This window comes from Cyprinodon tularosa, unplaced genomic scaffold (assembly GCF_016077235.1).
Source record: "Cyprinodon tularosa strain WSP-4 unplaced genomic scaffold, ASM1607723v1 ctg120, whole genome shotgun sequence".
In the NCBI taxonomy this organism is placed as follows: Eukaryota; Metazoa; Chordata; class Actinopteri; order Cyprinodontiformes; family Cyprinodontidae; genus Cyprinodon; species Cyprinodon tularosa.
This window is the reverse complement of record NW_024038004.1, coordinates 3,378,860-3,405,879: the sequence shown is the minus strand read 5'-3', so window position 1 is coordinate 3,405,879 and position 27,020 is coordinate 3,378,860. Positions and strand designations below refer to the sequence as shown.

General features: G+C 37.9%; 1 protein-coding gene across 2 annotated transcripts in view; it reads right to left on the bottom strand.

The window, feature by feature from the left end:
* Window positions 1-4,582: 4,582 nt before the first annotated feature.
* Window positions 4,583-27,020, bottom strand: part of gna11b (guanine nucleotide binding protein (G protein), alpha 11b (Gq class)) — a 39,165-nt gene continuing 16,727 nt past the window's right edge. The window contains exons 2-7 of one of the 2 annotated variants that reach the window (XM_038273770.1): window positions 20,317-20,501; window positions 18,617-18,771; window positions 16,257-16,385; window positions 11,716-11,845; window positions 11,394-11,547; window positions 4,583-8,076 (exon numbers count right to left, since the gene is read on the bottom strand). In XM_038273770.1, the coding sequence (XP_038129698.1) occupies window positions 7,886-8,076; window positions 11,394-11,547; window positions 11,716-11,845; window positions 16,257-16,385; window positions 18,617-18,771; window positions 20,317-20,501 (944 nt within the window). In that variant the 3' untranslated portion in view covers window positions 4,583-7,885. Of the gene's footprint in view, window positions 8,077-11,393; window positions 11,548-11,715; window positions 11,846-13,859; window positions 13,989-16,256; window positions 16,386-18,616; window positions 18,772-20,316; window positions 20,502-27,020 lie in introns of both variants that reach the window. The other variant, XM_038273762.1, reaches the window with a different exon arrangement.

The window sequence follows — 27,020 nt, the reverse complement described above, 5'->3', positions numbered from 1 at the left end:
AGCCAACATCCAAACCGCATGGGCCCTGCATGGGTGTGTTGACAGGGCAAGGGGATGGGTTAAATGTAGAGGTAAATTTCTTCAATTTGAGATCAATAAACTTCAATTATTATTATATCAAGCACTAAGAGGAGGTAGTTTTCTCTGCACATTGCATTACTGCAAAGGTTTTCATTGTGAAAGTTCAATTATATCTCAGTTGTTCCGGTGACTTCCCTTTATTCTCTAAGCTACGCATCTTAATTTAGAAGATAATTTTCTTTTTCATTTCTATATGTGAGCAAATTTGACAAACTTTAAAAATGGCTAATATATGTACGGTATATACACTATATTGCCAAAAGTATTTGCTCACCCATCCAAATTATTGGAATCAGGTGTTCCAATCACTTCCATGGCCACAGGTGTATAAATTCAAGCACCTAGGCATGCAGACTGTTTTTACAAACATTTGTGAAAGAATGGGTCGCTCTCAGGAGCTCAGTGAATTCCAGCGTGGAACTGTGATAGGATGCCACCTGTGCAACAAATCCAGTCGTGAAATTTCCTCGCTCCTAAATATTCCACAGTCAACTGTCAGCTGTATTATAAGAAAATGGAAGTGTTTGGGAACGACAGCAACTCAGCCACGAAGTGGTAGGCCACGTAAACTGACGGAGCGGGGTCAGCGGATGCTGAAGCGCATAGTGCGAAGAGGTCGCCAACTTTCTGCAGAGTCAATCACTACAGACCTCCAAACTTCATGTGGCCTTCAGATTAGCTCAAGAACAGTGCGCAGAGAGCTTCATGGAATGGGTTTCCATGGTCGAGCAGCTGCATCCAAGCCATACATCACCAAGTGCAATGCAAAGCGTCGGATGCGGTGGTGTAAAGCACGCCGCCACTGGACTCTAGAGCAGTGGAGACGCGTTCTCTGGAGTGACGAATCGCGCTTCTCCATCTGGCAATCTGATGGACGGGTCTGGGTTTGGCGGTTGCCAGGAGAACGGTACTTGTCTGACTGCATTGTGCCAAGTGTAAAGTTTGGTGGAGGGGGGATTATGGTGTGGGGTTGTTTTTCAGGAGCTGGGCTTGGCCCCTTAGTTCCAGTGAAAGGAACTCTGAATGCTTCAGCATACCAAGACATTTTGGACAATTCCATGCTCCCAACTTTGTGGGAACAGTTTGGAGCTGGCCCCTTCCTCTTCCAACATGACTGTGCACCAGTGCACAAAGCAAGGTCCATAAAGACATGGATGACAGAGTCTGGTGTGGATGAACTTGACTGGCCTGCACAGAGTCCTGACCTCAACCCGATAGAACACCTTTGGGATGAATTAGAGCGGAGACTGAGAGCCAGGCCTTCTCGTCCAACATCAGTGTGCGACCTCACAAATGCGCTTCTGGAAGAATGGTCAAAAATTCCCATAAACACACTCCTAAACCTTGTGGACAGCCTTCCCAGAAGAGTTGAAGCTGTTCTAGCTGCAAAGGGTGGACCGACGTCATATTGAACCCTATGGATTAGGAACGGGATGTCACTTAAGCTCATATGTGAGTCAAGGCAGGTGAGCAAATACTTTTGGCAATATAGTGTGTATATATATATATATATATATATATATATATATATATATATATATATATATATATATATATATTTGAAAATGTATGTCACTCCATTTGATCCCTACTCATCCATTCCTTTTTTTAATGAATGGTTTCATTCTGCCCTATTTTTCTTGACACCTGCAGACATTTTGTCTCAGCTGGAGTTTCTGTGGTTCTGCCTAATATGCTTCTCTAATCTGAGTATGGGTTATGGAAACCTTTCGATTCCTGCTGCAGCATCATTAAAAAAAGTTAATGATAAAATATTCAATATGCTGTCTTTTCTTTCATCTCTGGTAAGTCACTCAATTGTAAAAAAAAAAATAATAAAAATAAATAAATAAAAATCTCAACACTGATTATCGACTATTGCTTGAATCCCACTGCTATACAGAGTTGCTGTGGACATGCAACGTCACAAGTCAGTCTCAACTCTTTAAAGTCAAGTTAAAGTCAATTTTAACATGTTTAAAAAAAAGTCCAAGTCCTATGGTTTCATTTTCAAGTAGTTAAGTCATAAAGAACATTCCTCCATGATGCAAGAAAAATGATGCTGGCCATTTTTACCATTTTCATTGTAAATTATAAGGCTTTAATTAGAGCATTAAGTCAATTTAAGCTTAGAAGATTCCTGCAACAGATTGGCATTAAATCTGCTTGGTTATTGCTTATTAGGCTGTGAATTGTATGTTCTTTTAATGTACATCTGGAACGCTTCATTCAAGAAAATGGTTTTATTACCTTCCCTTAAAAAAATGTAGATGTTTTCTTTTTAAATATTCTTTTTATAGTTAAAAAAATAAAAATAAATGAGTCTTCAAAGTATTATGGTGATAACTTTCATTTTATCAGTTCCATCATTAAGGGCGAAACAGATTGTGAAGGTTGCCGACCTCTGACATAGGCAATATGGCCTTCTACCCAGAGGGTCATAAACAGGAGACCCAAAAAGCAAGCTGTAAATTGTGTAACTTTTTTTCTTTGAAGCAGTCTGGTCTCCATTGGAACTTTACAGGTATAAAAATCTTTTGCATACTTACACATCAAATCTCTGATTTTTCCACACTGATGAGTTCTTTAATATTAATATTTCTTTCAGTTAAGATTTTTTTTGTTTGTAATAAGGGTGTAGCAGGAGGGCCTGGCTCAGGATGCCATTCATGCAACAAACACTACTGATCCCCCTGCACCAGTTTTGCAGTTTTTAAACATGAAAACTGACCATGTGGCAAACTCCAAAACATCCCATCTTAATTTGTAGAAAACCCACTGACACGCCATCGGCAAGTATAGGAAGAAATTTATTTCAATTTAAAACAGATACCTTGTCATTATGTTTCTCTCTTAGAAGGCGACAATGATCATAAGTCATGTTTGAATGAGGATCAGGCAACAGTGGTTGAAACAAATACATGAAACACATAAAAAAAATATGGCAAAAGTTACTGTAAATCAATTATAACCAGCTGATTGAACCCTATTCAATTAAGGGTTCTACTTCAGTGAAATCATCCAAGCCCTCACTTTCAACACAAAACAAACACCACATGCAGATATAATTACAGTTTCTTAAAAAAATGAAAAGAACAAATTATTTTTCAAATTAATCAATCTTAAATACAGAATAAAATCTTTATGTGTTCATAATTATCACCTCAGTCTCTGGTTTGTTTAACAAAGGGGAGCCCTCCCCCCCTCCCTCTCAAATGGTGGTCCTTCTGATAATGACCACATCATTGGCACTTAGAGAGAGCCTGGCTCTGGAGAGTGGGGTTGGCACACTCAGAATAATACATCATTTACATGTTGGTTCAGATAGAAAATAAAAACACATTTTATACAAACCACATGATTGAAGTTCAGCTTTCATTGGAGTGAGGAAAAAAACTAAATGAAGTGGTCCAAAATAATAAAAAAAGAAAATACAGTGTACAGGAAATGTTTATATTACATATAAAGGAAACAACCTTTGGGCCGAGTGTCTAGCTCTATACAGAAAATGAAAGATAGATCTGATTTCCCTTAATTTGACATGCTTACAGAAACATAAAAGGACCATTTCGCTTTACTCAAGGCAAAATGTAATGTAATGCAAACAAAATAGTGTGAAGGGAAATAAAATGCTGATGAGTGAGGGGAGGCTGAACTGCATCCCTCTCTGCCGGTTGTTTTGAAATAAATGTCCAAAATGAAGAGGGGAAACAAAAAAAGACTACTAGAAGATTGAACCCACACCAACAGCCACCTGGCCCTTCACCACGTGTCAAGTTATTTAGCAAATACATGGTCTGGAACCATTTAGATGAGCTGCACTTAACGAAAAGTAGGAATAACACTCCTGATAAACACTTGGTTAGGCTTACTGTGATCCTCTCCATATGAAGACAGTGATAGCAGCAGTCACTCCTCAGGAAGAGGTTAGTGTTAATTGTAGTAAAGAAACAGCATACTGGCTCTGTTGCATATTTTAACCAAGTTCTATTTGAAATTGGCTCTTTACGTTTCTTTTATAGAGAAAGAGTAAAACATGGACAGAACTATCAGGGAGGTTAAGCAGCAGTTCTGGATCTTTCTACATCGGGTTCTGTTAAGGCATTTTGAAGGACATTTTACCTAAGGAAAATTACTTCTTGACAAATTTGAATAAAGCATTTGAAAAGTAGGCAAAAATAATTTTATCAAAGTGTAAACCATCAATTACTATTTGGGGTCCATTTTAAACAAAGGCTTTCTTTGAAGAAATGAAGTAGGAAGCAGTGCACCTTTAATAAGCTTCCTGTGTGAAACATGAACTTGACACATGATGTTAAGTAGGCAGAAAACTAATATGGTGTAAAAATAAAACCAGCATAGCCTTTAACAGCATTGATAAATACTAGATGACTACAACCAGAAAAAAAGAGAATAAATCTCTTATCACTGTTCACACAGTAAGATCAGTGGTGACGGGGGTCGAGAGCGGAGATGCACCATGATTTTTAGTAAATGCCCCCTCAGAAAACCTTTTTTTTTTTTTTTTTACTAATGCCCCAAGCGTTACAAAGTTGCGCTGCAAACAACTCTTCAGTGTGGAAGTTGGCCATTTGTAAAATCAGCTAGCTGATAAAAATGCAGTGACAGGAAGCAGAAAAGGTGAAACAAGCTTCCAGAATTAATGGTATACACTACAGAGACATGACGTCTTCCATTTTACAGGAAAAACTACACCGTTCATTACGTGACTAGCTCAGGTCCCTGGGACCAACTTATCGTGCTTTAAATACTAAATAAAGATCTTAATAGTTCTCCACTGCTTATATTTAAACAGAGCCTCAATTCATTATTTCTACACTACCCTTGTGACTGGAATTAGTCACATATTTGCTTGAATGTAATGAAAATGGTTCATTTTTTTCATAAAGCAGTAACAGGGGTTGGGGACTTTTACCCCTAATTAGTGTCCTCAAATTCAACAAGTTGGTAAACTGCAACATTTTACTAAAACAAAATAAATCAGGCGCATATTATTAATACCGCAACTCCACCTCCTTTAGCTGCCATGAAAGCAGAAATAGACACAGGTTAAAATATGCAAAGAGACCAGTATGGTCTGGACAGCTCCTGGCCGACTAGCTGCATCTCTAATACTTGGGGGAAGTCATGCAATACTTGCTCTGGTAGTAGTGTTTGTACTGATAAGCGTCTCGTCACCTTTATGATGGATTACAAGCAACACTGCGATACAAACAAAATGTGGTGAGGAAATCAGGAAAAAAAAAATTACTTAAAAGCATCTTAAGTTTTGGTAAAAACCCTCTACTCACACACATACACGCACCTTACATTTGTGTTAACACTCTGCCTTTACTTCTTAATAGCACAGACAGCAAATAATCTCTTTCTAAACATGTAGTAGTAGTAGTAGTAGTAATAGTGGATGACTTGGTTCACTGTGGTCCTTTACTCCACTCCCCGCTGTCGGATGCACTGTGATATAGCCCTTAATGAGGATGAAGGGTAAATCACATGTAGAAAAGGTCATGTACAAGACCAAAGGAAAATGTATATCTGCACTTCACTGGCACTATTCAAAGCAAGCCTCCAAAAATTGGAAAGTATAGCAAAAAAAAAAAAGTTTCATCTTTTGTTAAGTTACAAATAGCAAGCATGAACCTCAGAGGTCTTCAATCACTGATAAAAAAAAAAAGTCCACCTATTTTGTACTGTACATTTCTCTAGGTATGTATTACAGCGCTGCATCTATAACCCAACAGAAAATAATTCTTTAAAAAAAGATTTGAAAAAAAAAAATGTGAAGGATCCCTAAAGTAAGAAAAAAGTATCATAATGGATGGAAATGTAATGGGAAGTACATCTGGAAATGTCTATAAGAAATAGAAAGCAGAGATAAAGTACTTACTATACCAGACATTCGGGTTTTTTTTTTTTTTTTTTTTTCTTTTTCTTAACAGCAGTTCAGACTCAAGTAGGTTCTGCCATGAGAGAAAGGAGCCCTTCAACATGACAAACACAAGCAGTCAAATTATCAACACCTTCATCCTGGTCCATAAATTATATAAATAAAAAAAAAAATCTTTAATTAATCTCAAAATCATCCTTTCACCTAGACCGTCAAGATTTTGTTGTTGTTGAACCAGCTCTAGTTAGCTTTATTCTGAACAGAGCTGTTGCAGTAGTGTGGCGTTCAGAGGCTAGCCTTTTTCCCCGACCACCCGCTTCGTTTCCTCGACATCGTGCGGCTCTTTGAAATCCTATTAATCTAGTGAACAAAATTCATAATCACAGTTTCAATACTACCATAAATTCATAGAAGAAAACTGTATGCTAAAGAAAGTCTTTTTTTCTCCTTTTTTTCTTTTCAAAAACCAAAGGTGTACCACAGAGCACTTGTTTTATACAGAGAGTTTTGTGTATATGTATTTACAGGTATACACAAAAAACATTTGCAGACTTTTAGAGTATTTTCTGTGAAAGGCGCATCCTCCTCCCTTTCCCCTTTGTACATCGCTCAACAAAACCCAACGTCAAAAAAAGGAAACGTAAGAAGCACATCCTGATGTCGATGACTGCGTCACGTCGGGAAGCGTGATGTCGTCGGACATGTAGAGTTTCCAGCCTTTATGTCGCCGATTTAGCTGCTCGAAGCCGAGCTCCACAAATGAGTGTGCAAACTTTCCAACGTGGGGTCCTTTACCCTGCTGCTTTCTAGTGTCATGTACTTAGAGAGCAGTTTCACATCATCTGCGTCAGTGGCGACAGATGTTCGGAGTGCTGCGTCATGTGGAAGGTTGTCCCTGTAAATTCATACAGAATACATTTTTGGAGGAGGGAAGCGTGTGATTAACTTTAACTAAAAAAAACAAAAAAAACTTTATCCCAAGGATACTTAAATTTCAAATAAATTTACATTAGCTTTTTTTTGTCATTTTGTTTAAATTTTGCTAATTTTTTATAAATTTTCAGCTTTAATGATTCAGTAATTTTAGTGTTGCAATATATATTTTGTTCCAAATCTGTAAAAATCTGTTAAAAAAAAAAATCTCAGAAACAGATTTTCTCGGACCCCCTTGCTTGTTGTTGAAACCCCATAAATATGTTGCAAATTTATAATATACGTCTTTTTTTCAGATTTTTTTTTTTTTTTGCAGTTGTGAAGCTCACACCTGGGGGTACATTCATAGATGCAAGTTGATGGTGTCCGCCCCTTGTTCAGGTGTGTGACCTCGCATCCTGATTCCGTCGCTCTGGAGCATCTTTTCTGTGTTTGTTTATAGAAGATGTCACCAGCTGAATGAGTTAGTTTCTTCCACATTGCCGGAAAAGGAGGGAGGGGCCAACTCTGCAGGCGGCGGGAGGGGGTTTAAGATTAATCTTCGGTTTAGACCAAAATTCATTGCCGATAAAAACTGCGTTGAGTGCACGTAGATATACAAATGCCGATGAAAATCCCTTCCGGTCGCAGTTTAGCCGTCTTAAAAAAACAAAGAAAAACTGTGTGCAGCTTGACACACGGAGCAGCTTTTTAAAAGGTCGAAGACTGATGCAACAAGCTGCCGAGAAAAGGAGGGAGCGGCTTTGGTGAAAGCAGGGGTATGACTGACGGTGGGAGGACCTGGAAACTCACTGCACTGGAAAGAAAGATTCAAAAGCAACAGTTCTGCTCGAGTGTGTGAGAGCTAGAGTGCTGCGCTGTGCGATGCGTGTTACGTTGACGGGACATCCCTGAAAGTGGGGCGTGTTTGTGCAATGGATGGGGGGGTGGGGGCAGGGTTGTAAGCACAGTCGCATCCCTCTTTCACACAAGGTTATACTCTTTCAGGTTGAGCTGTAGGATGGTGTCTTTGACGGCCGCAAACACAAAGCGGATATTCTCAGTGTCCGTGGCACAGGTGAAGTGGGAGTAGATGATCTTGTCGCTGTCTGGGTTCAAGTCCACAAACATTTTGAGGATGAATTCTCGCGCTGCCTGAGCATCTCTCTGGGGACCTGGAGAAGGAGAGACAGATTTGAATGAATATATCTCTTTTCTACACATCATCTTAAAATCCAAGTAAACTTTGACAGAGTATGAGCATCAATGTTAAGGCTGCAGCACCTAGAGCTACATACCGTTTTGGTATGGGAGGCTTCCAGAGCCAGCTAGTGGCCAGCAAAAAAAGGAGGACACCAGCCAAACTGGGGAATAACACGTCTAGACTGGTCCCACACCATCATAGATGCATACTTCTTTTATTTAAAGAAAGCTCAAGAAATATGGTTGACTTACAATATTTAAAACACAAATTGAAAGGTGTTGCTTTGAAAGACTAGGGTTATATGTCAGCAGTGCACCATCTGTTTTGTAAATAACAAAAAAAACAAACAAAAAAAAAACTATATGACAAGGCAGACTTTACAACCAAAAAGTTGTTGTTAAATTGTGTTTGTTGGAGTTGGGAGTCAGTTTAAACTGAAAAATAAAGAGCGTGAAAGTGTTTTTTTTTTTTTTTTTTTGCAGATTGTTCATTGTTCAAACCAGAGAAGCCCACAAGGGTGCGCTCTCCACAAACAGTGATTTTAGTTCCCCTACCTGAACTGGATTTACATCAGTAAATTGAGGTAACAGGATCGTAAACGACTTCTATTATTTTCCTCTAAAAATAATTAGAAATTAATTTAAAGACGTTTGGAAGGATTGAATATGTAAAATACCTTGTTATGACTGTTTTAAGAACTGAGTTTGTTGATACATAAATTTTCATTTCTTATTCTTGTCTTTTGTTGGACTGCCCTTAATTTTACCAACTCAGTTTTTTCGTGGTGAATTACACCTTCTTTGCCTATGCCGAGAAAGTAGCCACCTATGGGTGAACAGTAAAACTCCTGGCAAAAATTACAGAATCACCGGCCTCCGATGTTTAATTTTGTAGGGAAAAAAATCAGATCCCACACATGACACAAAACTAAGGTAATTTCATTGGTAACTCTCTGGCTTTAAGAAACACTAAAAGAAATCAAGAAGAAAAATGTGGTAATCAGTAACCTTTACCATTTTAGACCAAGCAGAGGGAAAAAAAATTATGGAATCACCCTGTAAATTTCCATCCCCAAAACTAACACCTGCATCAAATTAGACCTGCACGTTAGCCTGCATCTAAAAAGCTTAAACCTTAGAGAGCTGCTGCACCAAGTGGACGGACATGAATCATGGCTGCAACATGATGTCAATTGAAACAAAGGAGAAGATTATGAAACTCTTAAAAGAGGTTAGATCACCATGCAATGTTGCAAATGTGTTGAAATGCGATCAGCTATTTTTCTACTAACTATAATAACTGAATGTACATCCTCTGAGGCCGGTGATTCCATCATTTTTGCCAGTGGATGTAGTTTTAACTGTGCTCGGACCATTCTATAGCAATAACCTCAAGACAGATGCACAAAGCCTAATATAATTCACCTATAAGCATATATTATCAAAATCCCAAACCTCAGAGCATTTTGATCAAATTGATACAACAGACCAGCATGTATTATATTGTAGCAGCATAGCCGCTGTATTCAACCATTGATCATCATCAGTATTCATTTACTCTATTAAAGCCGGGCATACACTGTGGAATCTTTTCAGTCGATGCATGCAGCTAAAGCACACACCAAATAGCAGAGGATCAAACATGTTTGATCTTCTCCCAACCTCACGATTCCTGATTGGGAGTCGGTCGTGAGAGGCTGATCGCCCCTCGTTGCCCCTTGTACACTACACGACGTACGAAAAATTGGAAAAAATCTTACATGACTGGAAAGTCACCCCGAAAAGGGCAAACAACAAATAAAATCGCACAGTGTAAGCCCGGCTTAAAGTCCCTTTATAAAAGGATTTGGGAAGAAGTAAATCAGAAGATTTTCCATTTACAATTGATCAAAAGTCAAATAGTGGAGTCGCTACCCGATCCGTCCTGGAAGCACGATCCGTACCGTCAGCTTATTTGCTCATGCGCAACCAGATATACCACTGGGTGTCAATAAATAATGTAATTATGATACTAAAATTACTTATTTCGATCCTTAACTCACTAAAGAATTCTAAAACAGAGCTCTAAAAACTATTTTATGACTTTTCTGAGAAAGTTTTGACGCTTTTTACATTTTCTCAGTTCAACTGTTTGTCTGACGTCAACATCGGACATGCTCAGAGTAGTCTGGCAAAATATGATAAACCATGTTAATCTGAATTTTTGTTGTTTCTTTTTCTAGATGATGCACTATATGCCATAATGTTAACACAAAAGGGAAACATAAAACTGAAAAAGACTAGATTTATGTTTAAATCCAAAGCTGAAAAAGTTAGCTCCCAGAATTAGCGTAGGATCCCATTTCAGACAGGATCCAGAAAGGATTTTAAGGCATTTATTATCTCAGGAATACATTATTAACCCTTAACACATTACAGTTAAGTAGGCTTATTATTTGGGGAGGGATAAAAGTAATTTAGGTCTTTATTACAAACTAAAATCGAGGGCAATCCAGGTGTATATCTGGATGTGCACGTACAAATGAGCTGATGGTACGGATCATGCTTCCGGGTAGTGACAGAGCTAATAGCAGGTGGAACAGCTGCTTTGCTGAAACAAGCCATCCCTGCTGTGAAACGTGCATGTTTCAATAAATCACCCCAGTGAAATATCGAAAATGTATTTGGCACAAGTGCAACAAACCCTGAAGCTTGTATACCCAACCAAAGGTCCTCAATCAAACAGATGCTTAAAAAAGCTGCAGTATCTGTGGGAATGGATTCTGTGGATATGCTATGTCCTAAAATCAACATTTAACAACAAGTTTTGGTGCCTTAGTATGAGTTTGTCACAATTCCTTAGCTAAGGTATCCTTTAAAAGCAATCTGAAAATGGTCTCGATCCATAGGGGCAGATGTCTATGTATTTCTATAATTTTAATTCAATAAATATTTGCTTTCAAGACACAATTTATTGTTTTTATTTGATCCTATACTAATCTGAAGTCACCTTGTGTACATTGATACATATATCTTTTGCTTGCAGAGATGACTTTAGGCCAGCCTCCTAAAAATCAGGATTTAAGTTGATAACGGTATCAGAAAAATATTGAAACCTGCAGATATACAACTATAAAGAACTGAATCGGAAGTGAACAAATTTTTTTTGGATAGGTGCGTGGATAGTTCAAGAGTATATTTTTATGAGCCGAGGCTGGAAATGATACAGGAAATTACATTAGACATGAGAGAAATGCAACTTCTTTGGAAAAAAACTAACGGCGTTGGGGCATCTAAACTATTAACTCACCGTCAAATTCAGGGAAGTAGTCAACCAAGTGCGAATAAGCAATCTTCTCCTCTAGTAGATCCTTCTTGTTAAGGAAGAGGATGACTGAAGAGTTTTGGAACCAGGGGTAGGTGATGATTGTCCTGAACAGAGCCTTACTCTCTTCCATGCGGTTCTGATATAAAAGGGAAAAGGAAATTTACAACAATCTACATTTTCACGGTTCAAAATACATTTATAAGACCAAACAATTCACACACAAAAAAAGCAATTATTCAGAGTTAACTCCTCTCTGAAGCTCAGATATGCTAACAAAGTTAATAGTTTATAGTTACTCACTCACCTCATTGTCAGACTCCACCAGGACCTGGTCGTACTCACTCAAAGCCACAAGAAACATAATGGAGGTGACATTCTCAAAGCAGTGAATCCACTTCCTCCGCTCTGACCTCTGACCCCCGACATCCACCATCCTGACGGCAAGATGACGAGGTCGGAAGACAAGTTAGAAAAATGTATATCAATATGAGCCTGACTGGCTCTGTCAAAGACTAATAGTATTAGTTTTTGGCTTAGTGTTCAAATCAGCATTAATGTGTTCAGGTTTTTTGTTGTTTATTTGTTTTTAATCCATCAGGATGCATTTAGTGCTATCAAAGATATGCACTTATCTTAAAACTAATGATTGAAGTCTGGAGTAAATAAAAAGCAAGCCTCTTCTCCATGAAAACAATTACAACTGTCCTATGATTTAATCCGTTTAATCCGGTACAGTTTGACCACATAGAAGTACACAAATGCACCTGATGGATTCAAAACCTTAACCAAATTGGTCTAATGGTTTGAAAAATAACTTCAACTACTTCATGAGTTAAAATGTGTGCAGATATCATTGCGCTGTCTGGAAATTGAAAATCTGCGGCAAAATTAAGCTTTAACAAAAAAACTATGCGACCCATAGCAGTTACCAATCTAAGTTTTTTGCATTATGGCCTATTTAACATGTTTGGCAACTTTTGTCTGCCATCTCCCCCCAAAATTAGGTTTAGCTTGTTTTAAATTATGACAGGCTGCAGTTACCATGTGTTTCTTAGGTTACTGCAGTGAAGTAGCCTCTCTTATAAAAGGTCAATCTTGTCCCACTGTGCTGTAGGAATGGTGGGACTCTTTAAATTAAAGCCTCATCCGGTGTCTTTCAATAGTTTGAATATTAAAGTTGCATTAAACAGTTGGAATTTAAACTACCCTGTCGAAAAAAAATATTTTGTCAAACAGTTAATTAAAGATTTGACAAGGAGGGCATTTTATTTTCGGGCTCAGTGGATCATTTTTGTTCGGTTATGAATTAAATGTTTTTCCGCTTCTATCCTCCAAGTTTATCATTTAATCCAAAATTAATTTTATGATCCAAGACAAGCAAAAAAAAAAAAAAGGGGGGCAAATACTCTGAACTTTGCATATCAACTCTCCCATAGTATTTATAACTTTTCTTTATATCTGCACACATCAGTTTTATCTCATGCTTTGTATGAAATCTGCATGTGTGTGAATGAGCTCTTATAAAATGACATCATTGAAGTGGATCTGTTTCTATACAGTGCAGGTTTGTCAGATTTCACAACAATCGTGAAGATTCGGAACATGCATTGAAATGAAACATGAGGAAAGATGGGACATAGGAAGGAGGGAGGACAGACAGAGGACAGGAAGAGTTAATAGAGGGGCAAATGCAAGAGCTGGGGCCAGATGAGTTCATAAAGTTTATATCAGGGAAAATGCGGTAAGCAAGCTGCTGATTACTGACACACAGAAAATATGAGTTCCTGGAGGAGTTTTTTGTCTTTTAAGTTATCCAATGCCTCTCCTCAACAACATGATAAAGTACTCATGTGGAACCTTAGGTCCTAGTCTTATTTAGGCATCATTTGTTCCTGGTTAAAGCAGAAAAATCCTACATCTCATGTTAAATGTTTCCCTTAGTACAGTAAATCCTCCTCTCTTGATGCACAGGTGCATCTGCGCCCTCTGGTGGTGGCCCAGTCCACTGTGGTCCACTGAGACCCAGGGCCAATATAGGCCCTGCAGGACCTGCTGCCCAAAATAACATTTCTGCACAGCAGAGAGGACGACCTTGTTTCTTCTGACGGCCGGGGAGGAAAGGAGAAGAAAAAAAAAAAAAAAAGGAGGCGACCCATTTAGAAGGACCGGGCGCCAAAATGTAGGGCTTAGTGTTCATTTGCTGTTGTGTTCTGTGTGATACTTCTGTGGCAGCAGGTGAGACTAAATTAGCTTTTTTTATGATTGCATGGAAGCATTTAGAAGAGCATGGAAAAGAAATGGGACATAGACAAAGTTTTTTTTGTGGTTAATGCAGATGGATGAGATGCTTTTAAAGCGCCCCCCCTCCCATGGAAAAAAAGAAATCAAATGAGTTGATTATATGATGAAAAACACTGAGGTTTGAAGCCCGGTTGGGCATTTTTCTACCTGAAAATGATGCTTTGCAAGTCGAAGGGGTACTCTATGATTCCTGTAGTAGGGATGCGCACCCTGAGTACATCCTGCTGAGTGGGAAGATAGCTGGGATCGGCAATACGATCCAGATCCGTAAGATAACTACAAGATGGCCAATCGGGAAATTGATAGAAAAAAAAAAAGACAGACAGGAAAACAGTTACATAAAGCGTGACAGGCAATTATCGCAAACCGCTACAGTTCCAGGAAAGTGCTGATCAGTCCTGTAGAAAAAGCTTTACATGAAAACAAAACAGACAAAAAAAAAAGATTGCATCACAGAAACAGGAGGGTGTTAAGTCTTAGCCACTGCTCCATCAGGCCCATTTCCAGAAACCAGTTTAAATGTCATTATCAGCGACTTTGTTTTAAAACGAAAACCAATCTGGAGTCAGGTCACTGATGTGTTATGGCTCAGACAGTGAGGAGGTGTCAGGGACCGCAGCAGTGGCCTCAACAGCAGGAGCAGCAACATCTGAACCACATAAAGAAGGATGGGACAAATCAAGGACGACAGGAAACTTCATATTTATTTTGAAAAAAAGACAGGAAACGAGTCATTCTGATGATCTTACAATTTGTGTCGTTTTACCCCCTCCCCCAATGTTCATCATAATTTCCTGTGAAATCCTCGATATCTCTGCCCAATCCGTCTTTATCTGGTATTTTGTGGCTGCTCTCCACACGCTTCAGTGTAGCAGCTCTGGCCTCAGGCCCACACCATTCTAAACACAGACCACTGATTTTTAACCAGATTAACTGGATCCTTTGCAGTTTTACATCCATAAGACAACTTGGCCCATTCAGATGTATAATTTTTGGAGTAATGTTACAGATTTAAAATTTGTTGGCCAGGTCCAACAGGAAAAAACAGTCACATGTAGAGATGCACTGAGGAAACCCGACAGTTTTGCATTTGATTAGACCATATTGGTCCCTGGCTACTAAAATCTGATTTTAAAAAATCTTTTTTTTTTTTAGGCGAGCCCACCACACTAAGCCCTATCAGACTCTACACTGCTCAGTGTAGATGCTTTTATTTAATAAAGGAGACCCAAAGCTAGCTTTGTAAGATCTCCATTTCCTGTCTTCTAGCATGTGTTCCCTACCGCAGCTGTCAGAAAGGAGAGAAAAGAAGAAATCAGCTCAGATTTTTAAAACGGAGCATTTGTAAAGCAGAAGAAACTAGGTGATGATATGGGGACCGCCTTTCATGGCAGCAAAGCCATGGAAACCGCATCCCTCAGTGTGGACGGGCTGTGACCAAACCAAATTTCCCTAAGGGATGATTTATTATCATTATTTAGGATTCCTAAAGAGTTTTAGGTGATCTCTTAGCTAACTGCTTTACAGAGGAACACAAATAATTCAGCAGACAACTGCAAAAACAATCTAAAATATATAAAATCTGATCTAAAAATTACAAAAATGTCTTAAATTAAATTAATTTAGGCTGAATTTGAGCAGATAAATAAGACGATCTGCCAATAGAAGCTTTTTTTACCCTTAAAGGAAGATAATTAGATACTATGCACTTTAAATAAGAGACTGCAGTTGTTTTTTTCTTATTCTAAATGTAAACTGTCTTGTCCCATTTGCAAAGTGTCTCAATTACCTGCCTAACTCAAGCTAAAATGCACTTATTTTAAGAAAAATGTACTTTCATAGATTTACATTTTTTGCAGTGAAGGAAGGCCAAACCGTTGCTCCTTTTGGCTGATAAACCATCCGTCATTAATTTTGAATCACTTGGCTGAGTTAAGCATCTAATGTACTTAAATGCTTTTGTAATTTCAGTAGGTGCGCAATTTGCCAATAAAAAACACTCAAATCAGTTTTAACTTGTCGATTCTAATCATCAGACTGTTTATACCAGGCACTTCTCTATATACAGAGTGATGTTGTTTCTGCTCCCAGCAGAAATAATTAATGATGTTCTCATGGCAGGGAAGCAAGAATGATTTTCCAACATATTATTTTTATTAAATCAGTTTCTATTGAAGTTTACAGACTTCGTAATTGAGTAGCTGCAGATGGCTGAGCCTGTGTCTGCAGCAGGTTTCTTCCTGTTAAAAGGGAGTTGGTATAATCTGGTTGAATTGTCTCTGTAAAGTGGCTTGAGAGGACATGTGCTGTGAATTGGAGCTATATAAATAAACTGAATTGAACTGTTAACTCAACAATAGCAGGTCAGAACTTTGCAAATATCCACAAAAAGTTGGCTCTGTGCATCTCTACAAACATATTTGCTCGTTTATAATTACAAGGGTAAAACTCTACTTTTTTAGCTACTTCATCTCTATTCCAATTCCCATCAGTGGTTTATGTCTTCAAACCATGGATGCTGCAGTCCTGGTGCTTTGAGGATACCTGAAGATGACGTTCTCCAGGTCAAAAGGGTATTCTATTATACCCGTGGTGGGAACACGGACCCTCAGCACATCCTGCTGGGTGGGAACATATCCCTCCGCAGTCACACGGTCTATATCACTTAGATAACTGGAGATATACATACACAGTGTGGATAACGCTGAAATGAAGACAGATATGATGACTAAACCATTCTTTCTCACATAAGAGAGAGAAAACATGTAAGATGCAAACAGACTGGGAACCTTACACATGAAAATGAAAGCAGCTGTAATACAGCAAACCCAAAACAGGGGGCAGTATAAAATGGCTTTACAGCCTTAGCAGAGTAAGTTTATACTGCAGTACAGACAAAACTTAAGTGTATAAATGTACAATTAATCAATCAGATAACAGATTTGATTGACAGTATTTGATTACAGTAAAAAAGTAGACTAAAAAAGCCTTAAACCTCAGAGTTTATGCCAAGAGAAAAATTTTAGTTTTCTTCAGAGTCGTCAAGACTTTCAGGGTACTCGGGCCCAAAGTTGCTCCAGCAATAGTAAACTTACAAATTGATATTTTACTCCAATTTTAGCAACTGGCTGACACAGAACTTCAAATGGAGCAGTGGTTCTGTTATACAACATAAAATGAGCTTAAATCAGATGCTGTTTCTAAATATGTGTACTTGTGCACTCTTGTGTGCTCGTGCACCCTCATGAGCCTCAGCCCTAGAACTGTTCAAATTCACAAGAACACAAGACAGAAAACGGACAAAGTCCCCGGATTATATTCTCACCCCTCCCTTTTTACAGAGTATGCATCTGAGCAGACATGTATTAAGTTAGTATTAAGTTTAACGTTCTCTTTTCTGTTGCCATTCTATAAAAGTACATTTTAAGATCATTTGAGGCGAGAACATTATACTTTTAAGCATCACTATATGGTCTATTTACTGAGCTAGTGCATAATTTAAAAACATTTCCGATGTTGAGAGGACCGCGGCAACCAGTGGTCCTCCGAGTCAAACAGCAGCCATGGCTAAAGTCAGCCTGTCTGCAATAGCCCTCTCTTGGCATAGCTTGGTGTGAAGTACTGCTGGCTCTGATGGTGATTTTTTTTTTTTTTACTTGGCAAAATGTTCATTTGATTTGTGTTTATCTGACTGTGTTAATTATCATTTCCCCACTTAATTAAAAAAAGTATTATCCGGAGACTTAGTAACAGCAGGTGAAATGCAGCTCCAGACTATGTCACATGTACGCTTCTGTACAAATTGACCCATATTTATGCTGCGTGCTGCCGTTCTCCCCAAGTCCATACTTTCCTGTAATCTTGTCAGGAGCGCACTTGGCGAGAACATGAGTCCGTACTCGCTTTCTTGTGAATTGAGAAACAGCCAGAGTTTTATGCCCTGGCTCTTTGACCTATACTGATTTTGTGTTATGCAAACTAATCCAATCTTTTGCTTTTAAGCAGTTATTTTGTTTGGAACATATTCTGCTTCCAGGTTTGACCATATTTGATTCATGTTTGCAAAAGGATTACCTTTTTTCCATGATAGATGATAAATAAAAAAAAAACAAAAAAACAAGAAGATCCCAAGCTGATATCAACTGGGGTTGTCTTCGCTGGATCCCATGCATCTTATTAAGAAATTTCTAATTTTGTGAGAAGACTAATGCAAACTAAATTTTAGCCACACCCTCATGATTTGTGTTTGTATTTTTTGAGGCCAAACTTTTTATTCCAAATCAAATCTTCTAATGAGCCAACATTTTAACTGCTTACGTTGGTAACAGCTGCACAGAGGGAAGGTGAAACACCAGTCCTTCAAAGCAGAAATGCCTCTTTTTTTTTTAAAGGACTGAGGGAACAAACGTACATCACTTTTGTCCATAAAATTCTTAAAAAGACGCACATTGAAAAGATTTACATGCTGTGTTATGAACCAATCAAATACAGGCAAAACATTCTAGCAAGATGAATGCTATGAGTGTGCACAGCTAGAAACTTGTGGTCATCTTGCAGAAACTCCTGTTGGGACAAAATATCTGATGGCATCAAAACGGACAGCGAAGCATCTTTAACGTATTGAGGAGAGAGTTATGTTGGAAATAGTTAAAATAATAGGAACAATACTAATGTAAACAATGCAATAGACGATTTGTGCAAAAGCTAAGAGTTATCAAGTGTATAAATAGAGTTCAATATTGACAACGTCCGTCCTCAAATGACTGACTGGCATGGAGACAAAAATTTAATCAGCCTCAGTAAAAAAAAACAGAGAGGGTGACATAAAATTGATTATTATTCAGTCTAACGATTATATTTATTCCCCTCTATATTAATCCATAGTGAAAGATGAGCAGACGTACTATTTAGTGGAATCAGAGAGTTGGTACTCTCTGCGACGGTCGTAGGCTTCCTGGATCCCTGGATCAGCCCACAGGCTTTTAATCGCTACGACATAGTGCTGATCAAACCCATTGATCTTCTCAATATCCACTTCCTTCACGAGCATGGCGTTGGCCTGGAAAGAGGAGGAAAAGATGTCACCAAGTGGGTCAACTGAGTAAATCAATAACCAGGCGTAGAGGGATTTACGATATGCTGAAAAATGCATCACAAAACAAGCCCTTCATATTAATCCATACTGATAATTATTGATTCCTTTCCATGTCAGTTTCAGGTTCTTTGTTCCTGATAATCGTTTCCACCACAGAAACTCTGATTCCTCTTTATTTTAAGGATCCGGTTGTCAGACACAAAGAAACTAAATTTAGAAACAGAGTTTTGGAACTGAAAGTAAAACTAGACAAATAAATGGAACTAAATTATATTTAAAGATCTTCCAGTTTTAAACCATTAAGTTCAGGTTTCATTTAGTCTGATTTATTTTAAAACGACAATTTTAAGTTGCACTGTTTTTTCTCAAGAGTTTACATGATATTGTTTCATAGCCCGACTAGCAGATACTTTCATTCATTAGAACTCAAGGCCTGCTAATACAAACATGGTTACTAAAAACGTTTCCTAGCTCCAGATTTTTAAAAAGATTTTTCCATCAGTTTTTATGACAGAACAGAAAGACTTCACGTAGCATCTAAACAAACTTACATTATTTAAAACGCTTTTATTGAACACTGATAGTCTGAAATGCAGTTTATGATCAGTGCTGCCTTGATTTTATACATTTCAAAACATAAGTGAACCTATTGATTCTATTGATATAAAAACTAACTCACTAGAAGGAATGTGGGTTTAGGATAACAGGGCCAAACAATACAGTGAAATGGCTCTTTAAAAATGCATTTGTCTGAATTCATCTTTCCAAAACTTGATTATTTATCTTAAAAATACTGTGGTAAGAAATTGAATCAGGAAATCACAACATAATTTTAGGATTTATGGCTATCCAGACTAGGAAAATGCCAAAATCCTGTTCCACACTTTTGAAGAGTGCGTAGGAACCGTGCATAAAGCTTTGCTCAGTGTCTCCTTAGAACAAGCAGGAAACATCTAACCACCCACCAGGTCTATGTCCTCCAAATATATTTTCGCCAGACAGATTTTAGCATAACTTTCAGTGCCAGAACCAGTTTACTGTACATTGAAGAGAGAGAGAAAAAAAAAAGGGCTAATCAATTGACAAGGTTGGTTGATGAAGACTTGGTGAAGATTTTAAAAAATCTCCTTAGAAATACTTCCTCTTTATTACAGAACATTTAGGATGTTTACTATTTTTGTTTTGTTTTACAATCTATGACTAGTAATGTTTTAAAAATTAATTAGTTGCATTGTTTACTTTCTTTATGACACCTAAAGAAATGTGAATGTATCCTAAAGAAATGCATTTCAGGTCATGATCATTTTCTATGCTCATCCTGAAAGGAGGAAACCTGTTTTTAGAGAAATGTATTTTTTCTAGTAAAACCAAACGTCTGGCAAATCATTGCACTACAAAAATAATAAAAGGCTACTCTCATTTCCTGAAATTGAAAGCAACCCATTTCTTGTAAAATGAATGTATTTTCTGAAAACAGGGATTATTAAGAGTTTGCAGAGGAGCACTGACCCGGTTCTGTTCATATTTGTAGGGGATCTTGAGGTTCTCAGTGGCACGGATCATAGCCTGCATGGAGGTGAAGATGTTTTGGTAAACAAGCCGAATGAAGCCCCTCTTGTCTTCGTCTGAGTAGCCAGCTCCATGGATGATCCTCATCTGCTTGATAAAGGTGCTTTTACCGCTTTCTCCCGTACCTGAAGGCAGCACAGAGAGAAGCATGGTTACACCATAGGCACAAACAGCTAGGTATAAGAACAAGACCATAAATGAATTATTAATAAAACACTTGCATTGATGTTATAAACAAATTATACTAAGTGTTATCCTGTCTTATGTTTTGGCAAACAGGGATATAAATAATTTATTATAAAATTGTTTAAAAATTGAACCGAGTTTGCACTTTAAACATCCTATTAACAGATAGATTTAAGAGGTCAGATTAAGATATATGGAGAAACAGACATATTAGTCCTCCTCTTGGTTACTTCTTCCTTCTTTCTGCTGATGAAGATAAAAACAAACAGCATTTCTGCAAGTTTAAATGAAATGATTGTCATTTTATCTGCATTAAAAAACATTTACCTTAATTACATTTTTTTTAAAGTCCTACCTACAAGGTTTCAATTATGAAAGCTGATACGTCCAAAATATATATATATATATATATATATATATATATATATATATATATATATATATATATATATATATATATATATTGTTCTAAGACAGTAACTCTAGACTGCAGAATGCATTTTACTTATTTTATACAGTTTTCTGCAAGTTAAAAGATTTTAATAGACATTACAATTTAAAATGATTGAAAGATTCTTGGTTTAGCAAAAGCTTTTGGATCATAATTTCCAGTAAAGTTGCCTTAAGTCATTCATATATGAACCCATCTTCATTAACAACTTAAATATTACTTTTTTTTTTTTGTTTACAAAAAATGCAATAAATTCACATGCACATGTTTGAGGTATTGATTGAGGAAGATTTTTGCTCTTGACATCACGCTTCAGAAGGAAGAACTTAAGTTTTGGAATCAACCTTGCCAATGAATACATCCTGTATGAACACAACAGTTGTGGCAAAATTTATACCAAGTCATTGCGATATCCGAAATGTTTATTCAAGAAAGTATTTGCAGCAGGAAGTTTTTGGGTTCAATTCCCAGCCTGGTGTCTCTCTGCATGGAGTTTTCATATTCTCACTGTGTATGCGTGGGTTCTCTCCAGGTACACCAGCTTCCTCTCACAGTCCAAAAACATGACTGTTAGGTTCATTTGGACCTCTAAATTGTTCTTAGGTGTGACCGTGTGTGTGCATAGTTGTGTCTTTGTGTTGCCCTGCAACAGACTGGCGACCTGTCCAGGGTGTACCCTGCCTCTCGCACATAGACTGCATAAGTTAGACACTGATGGTTGGTTGGACAGAGTGAGGAATCTTACAAAAACCAAATTGATATAGAAGTGAAACCAAATAAATTAAAAAAGCAAAAACATATTCAAATTTAATTCAGGACCTAATTGGATTACTATCCTTAATAATTGAAAGAAGGATCTGCTCTTCAGCAAATAATGCTTTCTCTAGAGCAGGAACTATTTATTATTTTTGCAAATCGATTAAATTGTCAATTTTTTTCCATTAAAAATCGTAAAGCAAAAGGTTCCTTAGAGAAGACTTTTTGCAATGTTAGCGATTAATCGATTACTGAATTAGTTGAGGATTATTTCAATGATCAATTAATCTGTTTAATTGTTTCAGTCCTAGTTTCCACTGTTATTTGGACATCTCTAGTATGTTATGGCCTCAAAGTCTTTGAGGTTGTTAACAGAGTAGGGGCCTGCGACGTGGCTCTTTAGACCCTGTACAATGGCTGTTAATAGAGGCCAAAAAAGATATAAAGAACTAAATAATACCAGTCTTAGAACCGTCATTAGTCATAAGTCACAAGAATTTTCACAACAGAACTAGTGTTCTTTTAATTAGCTTGGAAATTGTGTGTTTTATTATTATTATAGCGTATAGAAAATTGATGCTTCATCTTTATTAATCGTTTACTTTTTCATTGTTTGAAGCAAACAAAACAAATCAACTGTTCATTGATATGAAAGGTTGGAGACCCCTAACATAAAGTAACCTACCTGAACCTTCTATTTTTCCTAAACTTAAAAGAAAGAAAAGTTCAACTGTAAAAACTTGACTGAAGAAAAGGATACAGCTATGCTTCAGAAACTTAAGAGATATGTTGCTGGCAGCATCATCCTGGTGGGACACTAACCCCGCCCTCAGCTTCAGATTATAGGATCCTCATCTTTAAATTCATATTTTTCCATAGTTTGGCTCATGTATCATTATTTGAGCTGCCACTATTAACACCAGTAGCAGAAAAATAATTGTTGCAAATCAGGGAAATTCATTTATAGATACTCCAATAACTTAAAAGTAGGATTTGTATTCATTTTATAAAACCAGGACAATGCCATAGGCCTATATCTCAAGTCCAGCTGCTTTACATGAATACATAATTCGACCCAAATGCAGCTGGTATGAAGTCTTGTCTATTAAATACCAAGTCGATTAAACTAGTCATTATCACGATAAGTCAAAGCTCCCTTGTCTGACGTCAGGAAGTAGTCCTACAGTTTAGTAAATCACAAAAAATACTTCCAGGAAGAAGACATGAGTGGAAAAACTTGAGCTAACTGAATTAAGGTCATTAGGAAAGCAAGGGCCATTTCCTTCATCCAACAGTGAGATACCACTACCTAAAAAGGTGAGCATAGAGGTTGCATCTCTTTAATGTTCTCTCCCAAAGAGACATTATTCCATATCTGGATGCATAGCATGAGTGGCTAGCTTAAAAAAACTATAAGATAGAATGATTGAAAACCAGCAATACTCTGCATACTGCTTAAAAAATATATATTAAAAAACCACCCTTAGGTCATTTAAATAATATAGCTGATAAAGAGTCAAACTGATGGTATTTCAGGCCTTATTGAGATCAGAAAGGTTCCAACACATCCAGAATATCTGCAAAGCTTAGAAGAGAAGACAACGTTAGGAAATAAAATAAAAAAAACACATACACACACTCATCTCACCACCACCTACATTCAAGGTTTTTGAAGAGCAGCCATATTTCTGTTACTATAGCAACCCCTCCTCTGTCTTCCTCGCTTTTTCGTTCCTGATTTTTTTTTTTTTGCTTCTTTTTTTAAACCCCTCCCATCCGCCCCTACTCTCTCCTCTCCATCGTTGCAGACAGCAAATATAATGGAGACCCTCAGGCTCGCTCTGTGCTCTTCATCTTTCGGTGCACCGCAGAGAAACGAGGTGCCTGATCTCCAGTGAGAAGTTTAGAGGAGGAAGAGGGTGGTGGCGAGGGCTTTCTGAGGTTAGCGGCATGTTATAGCCAGATCCATGAACAGGCGGGATCAAATTCTTTATCCCTTTCAATAAGTTGGGCCTTTGAATACCTCTGATAGCAACAAATGACCCCTCCTCCTCTTCCTTCAACAATCAATGCGCTGCGGTGAAGGCTAAACACTAATGACTATTAGTACTCTGAGCAGCAAGCAACTTGTTTTGCAAACAAAAACAAGAGAAAAAAAATGAGTCAAACGGGGCATGTCGTTGGCTACCTCCTCCTCCTGCAAACCAGCAACAAGATCACTCCTCAACTTAATGTCTGATTTATTTCTCGTGACCCTCGTCACAAGATCTCCCTCCGCTGTGCTCTCGTAACCATCATGTCCCCCTTTGACCAGACAGCACACTACGCGCCTGTCTTCCCGGTTTCCTCCCCACACTGCGCCACCCACAACCACTTCCATGCCCTAACCAACCCTCCACCCTTACAGACCCAACCCCCCTCCCACTGCTCCATTTCATCTCAACCCCTCCTAACTTCCCCAAGGCAAGAAATATGTCTCTCCATTCTCATCCCTCTCTGTCAAGAAATTTTGGATATTCATAACTAGAATCAATCCATTCTTTTTTAGTAATGACCCAGAAAAAGGAGGTCACCTTTTAATAGCTCAAACACTACTTAGGCTTGATAACGCCTTCTGTTCCCAGCAGACAGGAGAGTGAGGAAAGAGAAAAATGGAGCTGAGATTACGTCCCAATGCAACAGTGCAAGGTACACTGCACAGCCCACACACAGACAGACACCAGCCTTTTGTGGAGCTAGAGCCTTTCCAGAATCAGATAGAAGCAACCAAAAATAAAAACTTTATATTAACATTTACTCTAAATGACCAAACTACAAGGAAGTGGTTAAACAAAAACTCTATTGCAGAAAACTGATGTGACAAGGACTGAACAGCTCACCTGGACCCTCTACCATGAGGCTAGCTTTCATAAGTCTTTACATAACGACTGATGTCAGCTTTGGATAATACCTGGTAGAACTCACACAGCGGCGTTAGGTCCAGCAGTTTTAGATATGCCTGAGCCGATGTCTGCATGTGTGCAGAAACACATTTTCCTTAAAAATACAAACGGTCTAGATCCTGTTCACCAACAAATACAAAGGATTTAAGGTACTCAATTCCAGCATTATACCTTTCAAATGGTTGAAAGTCACTTTAATAAAAAAAATAAATTGTTCGAATGACTGGTGTTTTCTCCAACTGTTTAAACTAGTGTGGCCTTGTGGATATTTGTGGCCCCAGGAATTTTTTCTTTTTTTTTGCAGCTCTCAACCTCAATGCAAAAATGGCAAAACATTACTGATGTAGACGCACGTTTATTAATCATAAGGTTGAAATTTTCACAGATGGGAAGCGTTTCAAAAAGATGCAGAGAAACGTGCATCCTTTAAACTTGGAAATGAAATGTACTGATTTTTAATCTTTTTAAATCAGCAATAGTTTTAGCTTTTCATTTGATTGTAAAAAAAAAATAAAAGTGTTTTATTGAAAAGCCAACTCAACAAAGCCATTCAATAAACTTTGTTAGATATCAATAATAATGAAATATTTTATGCTGGCTTTTATAGTAGTTTGTTTTAGCAAACCTTTAAGACTGTTATCAATCTACAAATGTTTTTTGTTTTTCTCTACAGCGGACAAATTTCCTTTTTTTATATACATTGTCTGCAGTTTATTGTAGAGCAGGTAAAAAAAACAAACAAAACAAATTAAAAACAACCAAGATGTATATTTTAAAGGACAAAAAATGTTTTTATATATTGACTGGCACTCTGAGTGTTTTCGACAGAAAACTACAGAGAAGTTGAAAAGTGATGGATATTTAAGACTTTGTTACACTGCTTCGTTAAGTGTTGTCGGTCAACCCAATAGATGGTTCCCACAAGACGGAAATGGAAGTAAGTCGGACACGTTGATAGTCACAGAGGAACAGCATTACAAGTGGCATTACTGAGGCTCTGATTTTTATTTTTTTTTCATGAGCTATGGCTTTGTCAAGTGCTTACTGTGACATGCTACATTAGGGGGGCTCAAGTCCAGTCCTCGAGAGCTACTATCCTGTAACTTTTATATTCATCTCTTCTTTAGCACACCTGAATCTAAAGCCTCAATCCCCTCATTTAGCTCAGCAGAGGCGTGGTAACGAGCCACTCATTTGATTCAGGTGTGTTGCATCAAAAAGTTGCTGGATCGTAGGTCTAGAGGACTGGACTCTAGCACCCCTGCGCCAAATGATGCATCCTAAAAACATACAAAGTGAAAATGGCTGTTATTGGTTTAGATCCATACAAAGTTAACACACGTAAAATGTAGAGTTCAGGGCTGGTTATATTCCCGCTGCAGTGTGTCGCAGTGAGCTTGTTGCAGGTACGATGAAGACATTTTGATTTATGCTCAATTTTGAGCATGGTCTGCGCTTATGTTATTCCACGCCACAACGCAAGAGGGATAATCGCGAACTAGCTGTGGGTCTTTGATACGGCCGAGGCTGTGAGGAAGAGGAGGCAAGTTTGTCCGACAAAGGAGGGACATGAGGGCGAAAAAAAGCGGGGATCCAGCTGCAAAAAAGGGTCCCGGCGTTCTCGTGCACCTCTCTCTTCCAACTGTTCCAACATCATGAGTCGTTTTTCGCAATGGCGGTCATACAAACAAAACAAGACAGTAAGGTACCAAAGAGGAAATACGCATGAGTACAACGGATGTAGATTTGACCAATCAGAGGCCTCTGAAGACGTCTCTGCGTTCACTGCTACACACGCGCAGACAACCTAGTTTCGAAGTATAAATCAGCCTTAAGTGAACAGGGTTGTTTTTCTATCTTAGTAACTAATATTTACTAAGGTGGCGTTCATTTATCGTTGCAAAATAAAATTAATATCAATCTGACATGATTCAAACATTTTTGTAACAGGTTTTCATTTAGATGTTATATAGAGACGTTTACTCTTTACTTTCTATTGTTTTCTTGGGTGTGACGTTACATTTTTTTAAGCTACGTCCACTAAACATTTGAGAGTGTACTGCTAATAAAGTAATGAGAGCAAACCTGTGCAGTAATAGACTGCATGTGCCATCTCTACCACGGTCAATGCTTAATAGCAAAGCGTGCTCACATTTACTCTTGATTAGCAGTATGTTACCATAACTCATCTGTAGTTTTTTTTTTTTAAGTTACTATGCTCTTTATATCATCACAAAGGTGCACCAGACATGACATCAATTTTGAAAACATAATATAAATGCATTTACAGATATCCATTGTCTGATGCC